At 38.3% G+C, this 18,421-nt stretch overlaps 1 protein-coding gene across 2 annotated transcripts in view; it reads left to right on the forward strand.

The window, feature by feature from the left end:
- DENND1B (DENN domain containing 1B) overlaps positions 1 to 18,421 on the forward strand; it is a 161,217-nt gene that overhangs the window by 38,869 nt on the left and 103,927 nt on the right. For both annotated transcript variants that reach the window (XM_035333579.1, XM_035333580.1), the window contains exon 3: positions 2,011 to 2,054. In XM_035333579.1, the coding sequence (XP_035189470.1) occupies positions 2,011 to 2,054 (44 nt within the window). The remainder of the gene's footprint in view (positions 1 to 2,010; positions 2,055 to 18,421) is intronic.

The raw sequence follows: 18,421 nt of genomic DNA on the forward strand, positions 1-18,421 counted from the left end.
TTGCAAGTATTTTCTGAGTTACTTACCGTGCGGAATTTATCTGTTAAGGCGTTTGCTGTTCCTTGAGTTTATTGGGGATCAATGTTTACGTGTAATAACTTTCTGTCTCATGATGCTAAATCAGCCTAAAAATTACGTCACTAACAGTACAGGCACTGAGACCTTCAGTCTGGTCATTACACAGACATGTCTGTGACTTACACACAAAATAAGGGAAAAAGCTTTTCTGCTTTAAGAGATAACTGTACTTAGTAGGTCCTTTAGTATACTTTTAGACTGAGTGCTCTTCTCACTTCTCATTTCCTATCTGCTTCCAAAAGTTCTCATTCCCCATGGTAGATGGAGGAAGATTCTTTGTGCAAAATATATGAATTTTCATAAACAACTGCTGGGGAAGCCTCCCCAAATGTTTTAGGAGCAAAAATATGGTTATTTGATTATTTATTACAAAAGACCTTTTTTTTCCCAAAGTAATTAAATTTAATCAAAATTCAGTCTAAATTAGTCAACAATTTGACAAATTCAATCAACAATTTGTCAATTGTTGATTGACAAATTAAGTTTCACAGCATGTTCAAAAAACATTTTTGACCATTTGTTTATCACCTGGACCAGGGTGAAGGAGGGGTGCTTGCTTCAGTCTTCAACTTCTCATGAGCTGTCCAGTGACACATGCAGGCACAGCGGCTGCGTGTAGGATAGCAGAATTTGAAATCAGCAACTGGGAATGAAAGTACCATCGAGGATGTTTCTCCTCCTTTAAAGCTTCAATTTGCAGCAGCAACCATATGTGGGAAGATGAAGAAGGGTAAAAACCTCTGTACTTTGCCAAAAGTAGAGAAGTCTCCAGTTCTGATGTACAGCATAGCAGTAAGAACGAAGTTTCTGATTTATCAGGCAGTGCTAGCTTTAGATGTGAGAAATGGAAATCCGAATGTTTCACAGACCTTGGCTCTTCCGAAGACCGGAATCCCAGCAACTCCCGAGGTAGCCAAAAGGTTGCAGTTCTCACCAGGCAGCTTCCCCTGGCTCTTACGAGCGGCTTTCTCAGTTTTCCTGCCCCCGGGCACCTGGAGCTGTCGTCCGCAGTGTAGTGAGTGCCTGGAGTGCTTGCCTGGCTTGGGCTAAGACATGCGTGGGAACTGGGGAACTCACGGTCTTGTCCAGGTTTTGACATGACTTGGGTTTCACTTTTAGGAAGACAGGTAATTTCACTCTTAGCATGGGAGCAAACGATTCTGCTAATCGAAATCATGTGAATTTGCGAATATTTGTGATGCAGATTAAACAGAATGACCCAGGGAAGATATGGGTTGTATGATATTAAAAGCTGTGGGAGGATAAAGAGTGTAATTCAGTTTTTGTTGAAATGTTGTGGTTCAGATCATTGTATTAGATACATTTAAAATAATATTATTTGTGGATTAATGCATAGCCTAAATAACGAGATTGGTTTGATAATCTGATTGGTATTCATTGATATTTGATAATAATAACAATTTAAATGGCTCCGAACAGAAAAATATTCCAACTTATCTCTTCAGTCTTTTCCTTGAGAGTACTGGTTATATTGGTACTCTTTTTAAAATTACAAATGACCCTTTTCTGTACCTCATAGAGACTTCTTGTTTCCCCCTTTGTATCAGTTTATATTGTGATTTTTTTTTCCTTGAATGAAAAGAGGTTTTATATTTTATTATTTCTTAATTAAATTAAAGTGTGAAAATTGTGTACATGCTTAAAAAATGAAGTACTAAGGTCAAAAAGAAGAGTTAAATATGAAAGTAGTTCAGTACATTATAACCTATCATCTGTAAAACAATAAACATGGTTTCATAAATATGAAATGTCTTTTTAATAATCCAGTATCTTCCTTAGTTTTTTAGATACATTTTTGTACTTGCCTCAAAGCTTGAAGCTAAGCTGACCCTCTCTTTAATATTAATGTACTCTGACTGTAATACTCTGTTCCTTTGCCTCTGATTAATGCTGTCTGTCAATTATTTACAGATCCAGTGGTACTGTGGAAGTTCCCGGAGGACTTTGGAGACCAGGTTGGAAACATGAGATTGAACTTTTTTTTATGTTAGAATAATGATTAAAAAAAAAAAAAAAAAAAAAAAAAAAAAAAAAAAGCTCTCCTATTCAGCTATAGAAAGGCAGATGCTAATGATAGCAGTAAGGAAGTCTTCACCCAACTGGTGGCTTAGTGATTAGAATGCATTTGTGACAGGAATATGCAATAGTAGATTCCGAGCACTATATATGATACTGATTCACTGTATCACCCTGGTTTTTAAATACTTTGAACAGAAACAATTTATAAAACAAATTATTGGGGTTTTATCTGTTTCAGAATTGAAAACATGGAAAATTTGTAAACAAAACTTTGCTATTCCTCTCAGGAAGCCAAATGTTGTTATAAATTGTGTCAAAAATCGAAACAAAAAAGAGGAAGAGCTTTGCAAGTTTTTGTATGTCCTTTTACTGTCAGAACCTTTGCGTTCTGTTCCTTTAGTCTTTTACAATACACAATTTTGTATATTTCTTTAATACTGTTCTAGAGATACTCTAGTTATTTGCTTGGGGCAAAAAAAAATCGTCAGACACTCAGAAGAGATAATGCTCAAACTTACTGAATTGGATATCGTGAAAACCCTTGTTTTTAATCTATAATTAATCCTCAAAGGAAAGTTTACACATACAAGGCTGACAGATTATTTCACTGCTTATAATAACGGCAGAGCTGTAAATTGTTATTTTTGTAGTATTTTATTCTTAAACTACTTTTATTAAATTATTAATAATAAAAATAATGAAACTTAGGTATTATTGTTTCAGCAATTTGTAGATGAGTTTCTTCAATTGAAAGATTTTTATTTTCATAAAGAAAACACCTAAAAACACGTAACAGAATAAATGTCTCTGTCTTTGCTCTTCTTTTTAGACTGGTAACAAGTCCAAAATATTCTTCATTGGTAATATCCTCACAGTATATGAGCTAGAAATAGTTTTGTACACTAGACCCTGATTTTTTTAAAAAATCAATAATACAAGATTCTATAAAGACAGCGATAAGGTGATTCATGATGAAAGGAATAAATATACAAACATAGAAGGCAGAATGTCTGGTTAGGGAATAACATCAGTCAAACATGTGCAGCTTATAAGACGGTGATAAATGGAATATGGGGAAAGTGTGCTGTTATATGTTCTTACTTCAACATCCAGCAAGTTTTGGTAATTTTCTAAGCTGCAAGATGATCATCTTCATTATGGTTTAAATTCTTCTTTTCTGGTCTGTTTTATTCTTTTTCTTTTTCATAAGACTTCATAAGACTTGATCTTAAAAAAAAGAAAAAAGAAAAAGAGAAATTATGTATGAAGAAAAATGGGAGCTTATTCAGTGAGTCGAAGGTTATTCAAAGAACAGCTGGTGTAGAAATATGATTAGAAGGTGAAGCCCACTGAAGACTTGAAGGGAATCATATAAAGATGCAATAGATATACCTAATCTTAAAAAAAAAAAAAAAAAAAAAAAAAAAAGAAACAACAAGAGTCCTCAGGCAGTGATCTGCCTTCAGGCTCTGAAAAACCTGCACTTATCTCGGTGGTATAGGGAATCAAATATTTCAGGTAAATTGCTTCTGTTCCTGGAAAACAGTATGTTTTAATCCTCTGCCTTGCAAGGGAAATTTTCTTGGTGGGCTCACTGGATTTGAGCAGAATTCTACAGCAAACTTTTGAGCCAAATGGTTGAGTGCAGGCTTCAGAAGGCTTCTGTACACATGTATGTGTACGTGTGTTGAACTCTGTAGGTTTGGATTGGAGATGTGTATATCTACCAGATCCACTTTTTTTTTTTTTTTTTTTTTCTCTCCAGTGAGCTCTTGCAAAAACTACCAAGGTTAATTTCAATGAAAATTTGTTGGGGAAACTATTATTATTATTATTTTAAATGCTCTCTATCCTATTTTCCTCTATCCTTTTTTCCAGTCATTTCTATTTTACATGTAAAACGTGTGAGTTATTTTTTGGATGTATCCCAAGGAATCATCTTTCCTAAAATCCAAGGGCTGTCTGTTTTCACAGCGATGTGATAACAGCGGGCAAAATATTTTCCTCTCTTCCTGAATTTTTCTGCAGTTTATCATGTCACCTTTTTGTTGCTTTCACAATGCAAAGAAAACTTGTCTATGCTATTTTGATATATTCCTCCTCTTTCTCACATTCTTCCTCTCAGTATGCCTGAAGTTTCCAATGCTTGCTTATTCCTATACCTCTGTCTTGTTCTTGCAGCTAGTGTATAGTACATCTTGCTAAACTGTTGTACTCTAAAAGCTGAAAGAACCGTAGAGTCACAAGTTACTGTTGTACTGGCATTAAGGCTGTGAGCACAAGTTTGGCAATGTTGAAGCCGTTCTGAGCCATCACTGCAGGAAGAAATTGAGGGTTCTGGATTTAAGCATATACAAGTCTTCAGTTTGAACAGTTATCCTCACAAGCACACATTGGTATGAGGAGTTGGTTGTAGCCATTTAATGGAATATTTTATATTTAAAATATATTTTGAATATGTATGCCTACAGGCTCTATCTTGTAGTGTATTCAGAACTCCCCTTGGGCTCAATGAAATTTTTATGATAAGATGTGTGTATTCATCTTGAAATTCCTCTTTTGTTTATTCAGACTGGTTAGATTGGAGTTCAGTTTCAGCCTTGCAAGCTGATTTTCAAAAGAAATCCCGTATAGAGAAAATTATAACCCTGTAATTTATGGAAGAAAAAATCTAGTAGTTCTTAGAAATCAAGTATTTTCAAGTGCTTTAGAGAAGCAAACCAAATTAAAACAAACAAAACCTTTGCTTCCAAAATGAAATACTTCATAACTGTTTAAAAACAGAATGCATTTTTAAAACAGCGTAACTTCTTAATCTCACCCAACACCTATAAATGCTGGCTGTGTTCTCTTGGCAATGGCAGTGGAGGCGAAGGCAGAAGCCCTGTTGATGGCAGATGTGTCCAGATACCTGCAGTCCTCTGTTTGTAGCTCTTCTTCAAATAAAAATGTTCAGGATCCCAGTAACTTTGTCAAACAGAAGTGTTCCTGGGAAAGGAGCTAGTTCTGGCACGAGGAAAGGACAGCAGGAGGGTGCTGACAGTGCCAGAAGGCGCTAGTGGCTCTTCCAGGAGCAGTGCAGGCTTCTGGTAGGTAACGTGTGTGCAGCTGCGGCTATAGCCATCAGCAGGGACTGATCCTTTACAAGGGCAGTTTGTATGTGTACGCACTGCACAGTAATTACAAATTCAGTTCACTATTACCATATGTGAGATTTTTCAGGCTTTAGTTTTTTTTTTTTTTTTAATGTTTATATTTGTGAAAGATGGGACAAGGATTGAGGGAAGTCTGTGTATCAGGGTTTTTCTGCCCTCCTCACTACGGTTTATCCTAACCTCTGTGTTGCCTTAACCTTTGAAGCATTTGAAGTCTGACATTTCTTAACAGCAGTAGTAATTATGGCTACTCTGAATATTATTATAGCTGTGTAAGAATTCAGTAGCTTTTTAATCTGGCTAGTTACTGGCCAAAATTGATTTCCACTTGCAGTAAGTCCTAGAATCAGTATATGATGTACTGAAAAACGGATTCACTGAATAGATTTTTATTCTTCTGTCTTCACAGTCACACAATTTCTTTCTTTGGTCTGCTGCTCTCTGCTAGTGAAAAACATCACACCTAGAAAGATGATGCTAATAGCTAATATGGCAGGAAACCAGAACCCAGTTTAGTAATAGGAGATATGACAAGGGCTGGTGGACTAAAATTATGGATTAAAAAAAAAATTGAGCGTCTGCATTAGACTGCTGATTGCATTGCAGATTTTATGCTATCTTCTCCCACTCTGCTTTCTCAGGTATGCAGACTAAACGTGCCTTTTTGTCAGGCTTTTCTCATGCCCTGCAGATGAGTGTACCACAAGGAATATGGTGTCCCACCTGAGGCATCTCTTCTTCTCCATGAAGTTACACTAACATTTCTCATGTTGTTATCTCATATTTTATATGACATTTTCTGGGTTTTATTTTCAATGTAGTACATGATGTGCTACAAAGTTAAAAAGTCACTGCGGAATTGTGAGCAATAAACCTCAGTCCTTAATCTGTGGTAAACCAACTACTGAGGCCTGATATTTAAGTTTATATACATGTAAATCTATCAGTTTCATACACAAATCATATTTATATAAAAATGTATATACATGCATGTCTGTAGATACTGGCTGCTTAAGGCTAAATCTTGTGTAGTAATAAAGTGTTATCCTTCCCTCGGCAGAGCACTGATCTCACCCTTTACTTTGAATGTATGTATTAACTACTGAAAGCTAAGCCTAGTTTAAATGAATGGCTGATGGGAGCCCAAGTGCTAAATTTCTTGCAGGATTGAGTGCTTAATTGCACGGATGATGGCAGCAATTATATAAATAAGGTCAATATGAACAAGATTATATACTTCTTTTAAAGACTTAAAGAATAGCTATAGGTTTTATTTAAAAAAATAAAATAAAAAATCAAGAAGCCTGCTAAAGTCTCTTGTCTGGGTCAAAATAATGTTTGGATGCCAGTTGTAATGATTTTGTGTTCCTCTGTGCTCTCCTAAGAGAACAGCGTGAACCCAGAAGGTACGAGGCTGTTTACATTCTTTTCAAGGCTGCAGGCATGCTGTTAGGGGATGCAGCTCACTGTCTTTCTGGCTTTGTTCTGTTATTCTGATGAGGCATTAAATACATGTTTCAAATGTTTATGTAAATTGGATAGGTACTTGCTGCTTGCTTTTTTTTTTATTTTTTTTAATTCAATTTATTATTTTTTTATTAGTAAATCCTAAAAAGGGTTTTAGGATTTTGTTTGATTCCTCCTTTCTCATGCCAATATATCCAAATACTAATCAATTGCTTCTTTTCAAAAGTATTTTTGTCTAAATGTTACATGCTATTGTTTGTTTAAGGATATTTAGGAATTTGAATCCCTGTGTAACTTTCAGGAAAATGATTAACTGAGCTGAGATGATGGCAACTCTGTGCATTGCAAGCAAGCTCAGTCAGGTTAAGTTTCCTGTGATTTCCTGAATCTTCAAGGCTTTTTATATTTGAAATGTGCCTTGTTCTTATTGAAGAATATTGTGTCTGTATGGTAGCAATGCTTTCCATATATGCAAATCACAGTTGATAGACTACCAGCAGAAAAACGTTTTAAGGTGTAGTTATAAATACAGGTGAGTTGCTAAACTGCACTGTTCGAACAGAGATGATCTATCCTGTTCTGGTAAATAACCTGTGGAATAACTACTCATCTAGACATGCAGGGAATACCCAGGATTGCTGAGACTCCAACGTCTCTCAAGAGATAAATGTTCCAAGATGCATTCTCAGTGACTTTTTTATTCATCCCAACAGATAGAATAAATCTTTACTTTGACACTTTTATTTTTAAAAGTGTAAAAGCTCAGTACTGAAAACTTGAACTTTCTTGAAATTCAGAGAACAGGTGGCAACTTCAATTATACTTGTTTTCAGGATTGCAGCAGTTTTGTTTTATAGTGCTTTTAAGTTAAAAATGTTGATCAGCATATGGTACTGGCTAGCTGCACCTCTACCAGCTCTTTTGTTATCTTGTTATTGTTATAGGTCTTAATGACAGTTGTAAGCTATAGTTCTAGATGCAGGGGTTAGTCCACCCTGGGGAGGAGAGGGAGAAACAGCAGTGTGGATTATGGAAATATGAATTGATCTAAAAAGCAGCTCTCTTGTAACAGAATGGGACTCAAAGAAAGACTGGGGAGAAGCTGGTGAAAAGACGATGGAATATGATGTGAAAATGATCATTTGAATGCTTTCCTTTTCATTCCCAGCTGCTGTGTTCTGGTGAAAAGGCATGCATTTGTATATCTTAAGGCTGGGTGAAAAAGGGCCAGATGAATGGAATTACTTGTTAGATATGTTTTCATTTTGAGTCAAATTATGTGCATTTTAATAGACTGTATGCATGTTAGCCATTTTTTTTTGTCATACAGCTGTGATATTGGGGGACTGTGTTTTATAAAAATATTTTCTCTGTTTGTTCAAATAAGTACATCATTAATATTTGACTGTCCTTTGGATATACTGTATCAGCCCACTGAAAATAACTATTAGTGATTTGGCTTTTTCTTACAGTCTTCAGTGATGTGCCAAACCAAAGAAGAAAAAATTAATTGATGATTGAAACAGTGATGACAATCATTTGGAACATCTTCCAGAAAGACTGCCAAATTGTCATGTGTGATGCCGTTGTTGATTGACCTCAGTTGCCCTCAGAATATTCCAGTCTAACGTCACCTTATTCTGCATTCTATGCCTCCTTATACTTCCCCATCTACTTGCTTAGTTCCCCCAATCCATTTTAGCTATCCTTATGTTGCCTTTGTTTTACATTCAGCATTGCTTTTTTGTCTCAAGCTTGCTGCTGTTCTTTAAGGAATATCCAGCAAGCTCAGTTTCTTTCTTAGTTTAGGTACTGGACGTAATATTCTTGAATCCAGTGTTTGGTTCTTGACTCTTGAAATGTCACCTCAAATAATTAGTTTATATTTTGTTAAATGAAATAACTTTCATTTCCGTAGTTCTTACATTAGGTAATAAATTAGTGTCTGGGGTCAAAGATCATAACCTAAGCATGACGAAATTCTAGGGCACTCTGGTCCCAAAGAAAGCTGCTGGTCAGACACATCGGGACCTGGAGGCAGCGGGCTTTGCAGCAAGATCAGGGGGAGCGTGGTTAGAGGGCAGCAGCTGGAGGGACCCTGACTGTGTGGTCTGGGACCTTGGACAAGGAGTAAGTGAAGTTGAAGCAGCTCCAGGCAGGTGATCAGGACAGGAAATACAGTAATCCATCAGAACAGAATTATTTCTGGTACTCATGACTTCTGTATATGTTTTCAAGTCTTTGTGAACTATTGCACCTACAACAGTAAAATCTTTGTTTTCTTCTTCTCAGCTGAATTTCTGTGTTTTGTGAGTCAGTCTGTATCTACAATGAGTAGCAGAAGTACAGTCGGTAACAGAAGATCCACATCTGAGGAAGTCATGTCTCTGAAGTTAGGGTGCATGCTTAGCACTGCACTTTGTCCTGCACTACGTACCGATGGCCACTCTTGGAGAAAACACACTGGGCCGGTGCAGGCCCCGTTCTCAAATGTCACACTAGTTAAAGTCAAGAAGAGGGAAGACCTATTCAATTTATAGAGAGATCCTGCTGTAGGAACGAGATTGTTGGTAATTTCTATGTGGTGAATATTTGGGTTATGCTTGTGGGTATGTTCCCTGCTCTTGGGCAGTTTTGTTCGGGACATAAGGGAGGCGGCTGCACATGGCAGCCTGTGCTTCCTGGCCTGCTGCTGGGACTGCCTCCCTCTCCTCCAGCCGCTTGGGGCTGGCTTCTGCTACAGCAGGTCTTGGCTGATCTGATCACTTGGTGCTGAAGTGGCTGATGCACACACCAAAATACCAACCTGAAATTGTTGCAAAATAATCCCTAGTGGAGATGCACTTGAAGGGGGCCAAATGGTCCTGACAGGCTCAGCCATAGGTGAAGTGAACATGTGTTGCCTATTTCCTTGAGGAAAAAAGTATGTAATTGTGTGTCTGTTGCCTTTATTTCTGTGTGGTAGATGTCTGTTTGTATATGGTGCTACATAGGACAAAGTGCAGTTTTAAAATTATGCTTGTTTGCTTCTTCCCTGTTGCTCTTTGGTGGTTTTGCAGTTCTATCTCTTTTCTGTGTTTCAGCCCTGACAATAATATCAGAGTTTTTGAATTCAGATATAACTGAATAATGCTTTTTCTTCCAATCATATTGTAGTGCTATAAGTGATTCTTGTTGAGCCGTTTTATAGTAAAGCTTAGAATTTGGCCTTTGCTGCCTGTAAAATGAGGCATAGGTTTCCCTTTTAAAAAATGTTGCAAATAATTGTAATTATGAAACTATAATCGCAGCAGGTTCCTTAGAAACTGATTTCCTTTCTCAGTTCCTGTTCTTTTGTCTGTAGATTCATTTAGCTCAAGAAATTCAGCCCATGTACGTAATTGGTTTCAGTACCCTTTACACTGTAATGTGGTTCACCTACTTCCCCTGCTACTGACACAAGCGTGCAAGCCAGTGTGCTCCCCATCGTGCTATCAATTTAGAGGTGGGGAGCCCACTCAAGTGTTAGCTTTTGGACTGTCTCACCTCATTTATCTGTGTAAGTTGCTCTACTACAGATACTTTTTCTTGGTGTGACACCCAAATTGTTCATTAACTTGTGTAATGCTTCATTTATATTAATAGCTTCTAAGTTTCTGAGTTGCCTGCAAACTCAGGATGTCATCACAGCACGAAAAAAAAAAAAAGGTAGAAGGTTTTGATCCTGGAAGAACATCACAGAATCACAGAATTTTCTAGGTTGGAAGAGACCTCAAGATCATCAAGTCCAACCTCTGACCTAACACTAACAGTCCCCACTAAACCATATCCCTAAGCTCTACATCTAAACGGCTTTTAAAGACCTCCAGGGGTGGTGACTCCACCACTTCCCTGGGCAGCCCGTTCCAGTGTCTAACAACCCTTTCGGTAAAGAAGTTTTTCCTAACATCCAACCTAAAACTCCCCTGGTGCAACTTAAGCCCATTCCCCCTCGTCCTGTCACCAGGCACGTGGGAGAACAGGCCAACCCCCACCTCGCTACAGCCTCCCTTGAGGTACCTGTAGAGAGCGATAAGGTCACCCCTGAGCCTCCTTTTCTCCAGGCTGAACAAGCCCAGCTCCCTCAGCCGCTCCTCGTAAGACTTGTTCTCCAGGCCCTTCACCAGCTTCGTAGGCCTTCTCTGGACTCGCTCGAGCACCTCCATGTCCTTCTTGTAGCGAGGGGCCCAAAACTGAACACAGTACTCGAGGTGCGGCCTCACCAGAGCCGAGTACAGGGGGACGATCACCTCCCTAGCCCTGCTGGCCACACTGTTTCTTATACAGGCCAGGATGCTGTTGGCCTTCTTGGCCACCTGAGCACATTGCTGGCTCATATTCAGCCGACTATCAACCATCACTCCCAGGTCCTTCTCTGCCTGGCAGCTCTCCAACCACTCATCTCCCAGCCTGTAGCTCTGCTTGGGGTTATTGCGCCCCAGGTGCAGGACCCGGCACTTGGCCTTGTTGAACTTCATGCAGTTGACCTCGGCCCATCGGTGCAGCCTCTCCAGATCCTCCTGCAGAGCCTTCCTACCCTCGAGCAGATCGACACACGCACCTAACTTGGTGTCATCTGCATCACCTGGTGTTGTAAGACAGTTTCACTCCCCAGCCTCAGCAGGCCAGTTCTTGCATATTGCCCATCTGCAGCTCTGGTGCGGACCCCTCTGTGCACATCAGTAGTAGGTATCTACTTGGGCAGACCAGTCTTTCAGTAGAAGCTTTCTAGTCTAGGCAAGGAATGATGCCTTACTGTCTACAGAGATTGCTGCTCACCTTCTTTCTGCCTCAAGACTCATTTTGTCTTTTAGGTAACTAGCACGGTGCTTATTATAGTTTGAATTTAGTTCAGAAAAAAAGAGCAATTTCATAGGTCACATTCAGGCTGCCATGCCCAATTTGCCTGTTGTAGTCATAACGTTTGCTTCCCTATGAAATGTTCTTTGGTGAAGATTTACATTACATGGTTAGAAAACTGAAGGACTCTAAAAGCATAAAGTAGTATTTCAAACAAGATGGCTTTGTTTTTGTTTTTAACCTAAGAGCCTGCAAAAGACAGATGTTTTATGGAAGAATCTGAACTTTTTACTGAAGATGCTAAGAGGAGACTTGAAAGAACATGGGTAGTTATCAGAAATGTTTGTTGGTTGTCTATCCAAAAGTTTGGCAGCCACTAATCATCTGTATTTAGAAAACAGCATGGTGCCATGCACATATAGAAAGCATTATCTAATTTATAAACTAAACTTGTTCATATTTTCTCCCTTTTGCTTCAAAAAGAATAATCTTTTCCCATATCTGACTCTTCATTCTGGTTTCCTAGCTGCTGAGTGTTGTGTCTTCTGCCTTACTACTTCCCATCAAAAATGCAGTTGTTTTTTGTTTGTTTCTTTTACACCTAGTACCATATATAGTTTGAAATCTCCAGTGAAAAACTAGAAATTATGGAGGAAAAAATATATTGAAGTTTGGAAAAAATGTTTGGAATTGAAATGAATCTGAAATGTATCAAGTGTCACAAATACTGTGTGTCGTGCTTGGAACCTTATGATTTATTCAGTATATTTTATTTTTATGGAAATGTAGCTGCCATTGTAGCATACTCTTGGAGTTTGTTTGTTTGTTTTGTTTTGTTTTTTGTTTCCTTGATGAATGAGAAGAAAATCTTGGAAATAACAGTCTTGTGACCTGGGAGTGAAGTACACTTGATATTGTTTTGCAGACGTTTTCGAGACTGCAAACTTTAAAGCAATATATTGAATAGGTGGAGTTGGATATGTAGAAAATTGGTTCATTTTTATCCTGAGATGTCAGAGTATTCCAAGATGGAATAAAAAAACCTAATGGGTATAAAACAAATAAATAACTAATTTTACTGTGTGATTTGTTCTATGGTGGTTACTTTTTCACCACTGGAGAAAAGAGCATCTGGACAGGATGCGCAGGAGGTTCTCGGTGTTGCTGACAAAAACGCATCTTACCTGGTGGTGTGAGCAGTGGCAAATCTTAAGACAAATCGAGTCAAACATGTTGCTGTCCTCTGTGTGGAAATACAGATGGCTGATGACATGTTCTTCAAAGACTTATCTTGTACCTTATGTTTGGATTTCAAAAGTAATGTCGCCGTTACTTCTGGTTTAAGACAACTTCTCCATTGAGCTTCCAGATAACGTTTGAGATGCTGTAATTGAAATTGTGTATTAATAAAAAGTCACTCTTCGTTTTCCATACCACATGATGATAGAAAGTTTTCTGTCATCCTCTTGTCTTTTTCATGCAAAATGCAGTGAACTAACTTTAAGATCTGCTATCTGGAAAGTTAAATACTGCCCCCATAGGGATCTCAAGAGTAGAGATGGAAGAGCGTATTTCCTCTTTCTCCCAGCTCTCTGATATTGCCTAGGGAATAACAGTCTCGCTGACATGAATACGGGAAGTAAGTGGATACTGTTTATTGATGCATGACATACAAATATTATATGCTTGCTAGGTCGGTACGGAGAAGTATTGTTTCTCTTGCTCTGTATGCTTCACAAGTAAGAGGGGTACATGGTAACATTTCAATCTATGCTTATTCTAATAGGAACTTCCTTTGAGAAGAAGAATATTGTCAGTTTTTGTGTTTTTATTCTGAGTTCTGGGAGAGTTGAAGGTTTTCTTTAGTAAGTTAACCTGTGCTGAAGTTCTTATTTTCTTGACTATTCTGTTATACTTAATTGAGCCTGGTTTTTGAAGTGAACTTGGGGTCTCTGGATGCTACAGTGGACAGTGAAGTACAATTTATTTTTAACTGGTTACAGGATGAGATTCAGGAGCAATTAGACAAATGGAGAGTCCAAGATTTTGTAACTTAGTAAAAATCTCTGAATTTTTTAAACTCACTTCAGTTCGTTTAGGAAGCCTTATTCTTCAGTCTTTCAGGACAATGAGCCTGATAATGCCTTTTAAAGTACCTGGGCTTCATTAATACATGTGCTATTTTCTCCTTCTAAAGTGAGGGATGCTCCAAAACCAGTGAAGCCTCATACAGGTCAAATGTGTTGGGATTGAGTTAGGTGACTAGAAAAGTGAAAATGGTAACTAAATTGCTTCAGACTGGAGATTTCTGAGCTTTATAGTGTTATGGTTTCAACAAAACAAAACAAAAAAAGCCATGTAATTTCTTGCAACAATGAAGTGCTGTAGCCTTAAGGTACATCTTTCATTTATTTCTCAAAAGAACTTCTCTACCCTAAACCATTTGCATTTGATTTGTGTATTCTTTGCTTATGTGAGTAAAAAGTGTTCAGAAAGCAGCTGATAATTTTTTTTTTTTACTCTACAGAATTACTGGATAATTGCAGAACAATGCACTTTGGAGAGAGGCATACAAAGGTTAAAAATAGTTATGGAGGCCTGATAATGACTTCCATGCTTTAGACCTTTGGATTTCTGTGAATGTAATCTAAGGTTATTTTTTTTGGTTATTCAAACCATTTGGGCCTTTCTTTATCGTAGCTACAATTTTCTGATGAGATTTTTACCAGAGGTAACAGCTAAGTCTTTGAAATATAACTGCTGCTGCTAGCTTCACAGGGGTCCCTGCTGTGTGTGTGTGCAGCTTCAGAGAAAGGAAAAGGAAAAGTCAGTGGTGAGGACAGAGCAGCTTGCCTTTTCATGGACTGTTTTATGGAGCAGCATTAGAATTTCACCATAGTAGAGCCATACTGATGAAGGGCTCAACTCTGCAAGATGCTAAGAGGTCTGGCTTTGATTTAAGAATCAATCTAAATCCGTGCTTAACTTAAAGCATTTAAATATACCCACTTAAGTAACTGCTTTCAGTCAGAAATCCTGCCATGACGATCTTAAATCTCAAGTAGATCTCTTGTTTGCATGTTTAAACTGAAGTAAGGTTACTGAAAAGGATGGTACGAAATGGTGAAAAGAAGTCCCAGAGAGTAAGTTGGGTTAAGAGTGAAGACAAGAGGACACTTGGAGCTGGACGTGGAGTTTTGAGTATGGGCAACTGGTGAGAGAGCCAAAAGAAAGACCTTCATTCTTGTGTTTCAACAGAAGACATTTAGAGAGGTGAGTAGGGAGAGGAAGTTCTAGGAGGACCAAAATAAGAGTTTTGAAGGATGATTAGATGAAATAGTAAAGTAGAATAGCAAGTAGCTTTTGTCAACAAGATGGAAAAGAAGAAAATGGTTATTAACGTAAGTAGAAGAAAGATGAAACTGGCAAAAAAAGAGAATTTTCCCTTTTAGTGAGGGGGTAGAAGGGTCTTCACAAAAATAAGGTAGAGAAGTAAAAAAGATAAAAACTAGGAACAAAAAGGTTGAAGAAATAAGCATAGTGTAGAAAAGGTGCAAAATGTTTTATGTCTGGGTGGATGACTGTTTATTTGTCTTATAGTTCATATTTCCTTGGCAAATTTCAGCCTCAAAACAGAACGAAGAGGTGATGATAAATAAATGGTTATTTGGCCACTAGTTATGTGAATGGTTTTGGTAACCTGTTCAGGATAATATAGTTAAATACTGCAAATTATCTTGCTTACTTCCTGTTTCATGTAGGCCATGTCTTCCTGGGTGTGCTGACATGTCTCTGGAATGGATGCGGTGTGACTGTGTCTTAGGGTGAGGCTGTTCATTTCCTGAGAGATGCTGGTTCATAGGGAGAGCTGACCTAGGTGCGAATTTACCTGCTTGCTTGGGCATCAATCTTACGGCACAGGGACTCTTTCTTAATGACAGTGTCTAAAGTGCTGTTTAGGAAGTGGTTCAGCATTCTGGGTACCTTAAAATATTCCTACTGGAGAATATTTTCAATCCTTTTACAGGGATGCACTTGAAAAAAATCGGGGTTCTCTCTCCTGTTCACTTAAATGTAAACTGCATAACATTATAGGAAAAAAAAATACTAGGGGGAATAGTTCCACATCCTTCTAACCTTAGAAATTAATCAGGTTAAACTCATGCTACTTAGTATCAAGTGATCAATTAATTTCTGTGGATTCAAGTCATCAGCCTTTGAGAAAAAAGTAACCTGTTGAAGGGTGTAAGTTAAAGTGAAAAAACCCTCATACCTATGTGGAGATGCTTTAAATATGCTGACTCCATAATATATATCAAAGCTGGTAAGAATTAGCTGTATGGATATAGAAACAATCAAGGAACACTAAATAATTCTTACTTTGTAAGCATCTGTAATATTATTTCTGTGTAGAACCAGTGAGCGTGACCAGGCCAGGCTGGAGCTGTGTAGTGTAATTGGTGCAAGTGAATTAATTAAACCACTGGGCCATGAACCTGTGAGAGGGCAGATTTCTTAGATTTCTCAGATTTCATAGATATATATAGCATATATCTATGCTATAGATATAAGAGAAATATTTTTCTTAAATACCGTTTCCATTTTTGTTAAAGCTTTGCATGAGGGAAAGCAGCATGCTGTAGTTCATATGATAGTAATTTTGTGATTTTATTTTCCACTGGAGTTTGTGTACGGAACGAGATGGTTATCCTTTGACTTGGCAATTAAACTCAATTGCATATGCAACTGTATGTGTTTATTCAGTGTTTCAAAGCAAATATATATTCTTTAACTTGCATTTTTCCAGCATCTTTCTCTTTTTCGTCCTGTACATAATTTCTTTCCTTTCTGAAACAGTGACCAGTTCTTTTCTGAGTGCTCTAATTCTGTGTGAGCCAAAAGTGGAAACAATCATGAGACATGTGAATGAAGGATGGTTTGCTTTCTGAAGACTTGTACAACCTTTTGTTTTCAGGAATAAACACATGCTTTTATGAAGCTTTTAATATAAAAGACAATAAATGTATTATTCTTTTTCTGAGGATGTGTGTTTTGACTCAAGTGGAAGTCCTGGCCAGGCTGTGGATCTGTGAAAGGGGTGACCCATTAGGAAGCAGAGCTCAAATCTTATTCAGTAAAGAGGTTACTGAAAATATTGACTTTAATTGCACATTATTAGTGACTGTGTATGTGAATGTGTATGTAAAAATCACTCGCATTTTAAACTTGTCTAGAAGCATCTTGGGGGCATCTTGTTTTTCTCCATTTTAAAAAATCTAAATAGCACCTGTAATTAAGGGAGAGAACGGAGCCCTGAAGTGAGGTAGGACTTCCATCCATTGATCTGTGTAAACCCGGCTTACACTGTCAGGGGAAAAGCAGTCAACTGCTGAGCTGCTTTGTCACTGACATAAGCTGAGAGAGGATTTCTTTTTTTTTTTGTCTATACTGTTTATACACCAGTCTATAGACCTGCTGGCTGGTTGAATTTTAAAGAGTGCGGAGGTTTAAAGACTTGTCCCCCGAGGGATGCTCCTGCCAGTTGGGAAGCGAGCGGAGGCTGCTCTGCAGAAGTTGTGTGCACGTGTGCTGCCGGGGGGGCAGGCAGAGCGGGGGGACCTCGCTGTCCCGCGGCTGGAAAACTCACACATCGTCTTCGGGTCGCTCGGTCGAAATGCTGAGCTACTACCTTTGGTTTTGGTTTTGTTCTTCCTGTGTGATAATTTATGCTGAAAGGATACAGTGGGGAACTTGAATCAATCCATTTCCGTACCCAGTTCTAAATCTAAGCTCATCAGGCAGCAATTCAAATCCTCAGTAGTAAGGAGAAAATGACTTCCTGTAGTGTCACAACAGGTGCGGATTTGGGGAGAGTTTAAACAGAGTATAATATATTATTTATTTGGAATGGGAGAAAGTCTTTGTGAGCCTAAAATAAAAAACTGGAAGTGTTTAGGAAATTTCTGAGTCAGAAGTTTTGGTTAGTCTGTTCTGCTTTCCTCTGTCAGTTGATTATTACCGCTACCAGCATCATGTAGGCTTGCTTCCTGCCTGCAGAAATTCAGATGTTCTGCTCTGTTTGCTGCTCCTCGTGCTGCCACAGTGGGCACTCAGCAGCCGGGTGGTGCCAGAGCACTCTCCGTGTCCTGTTCCTTAGAACCCATTTATTGTAACTGAGTTCATAAATACTCCTTCCCAAAGCACAACGCCTTGTTTTCGTAGCCTTCTTTATCTGTGCTGAGAAAGCTGAAGTCTGAAGGATTTCTTGAACTCTCTTATGCGTCTTAGAAACTCTAGAAAAATTGACTTCCTTACAGCCCAGGGGGGCACATCATACACCTTTAAAATATTACAACCAACATATGCTTGTTTATTTAGAGGCTTTTTTTTTCTCCTTTCCTAAACTATTCATCCCTTGCTGATTAACTTGCATGGGTTCTTCATGTTTTGCACTTTCAACTGAGCCATGCAAATGTTTGAAGTAAATAGTCATTGTGCTGTGCAGGAATTTAAATACATAATTTCCCCTAATGGGAGTTAACTGCAGCACACAGTAAACAGAGTGCTCAGACGGGAGAGTGCGAACATCTCAGATCCAGTTCTTAAGCCCCCACCAGCAACCCTGGAAATCTGCACTCAGTGTGCATTTTTCTGAAGAGAGACACCTCGCAGGATGACTTGTGTACCCCGGTATATTTGTCTTTTTGTTGGTCTGGTACAAAAGAACTGTAGCTTTGCTGACCAACTGCAATGTCATCAATTGTCCCTTCTTAGCTGACGTGTCACAGAAGGTTTGTTTTCCCAGTTGGAAGCAAGGAAATAACTGTTTTTTTTTTTTTTTTTTTTTTTTTTTTTTTTTTTTT

The sequence above is a fragment of the Oxyura jamaicensis genome, chromosome 8 (assembly GCF_011077185.1).
Source record: "Oxyura jamaicensis isolate SHBP4307 breed ruddy duck chromosome 8, BPBGC_Ojam_1.0, whole genome shotgun sequence".
NCBI classification, from domain to species: Eukaryota; Metazoa; Chordata; class Aves; order Anseriformes; family Anatidae; genus Oxyura; species Oxyura jamaicensis.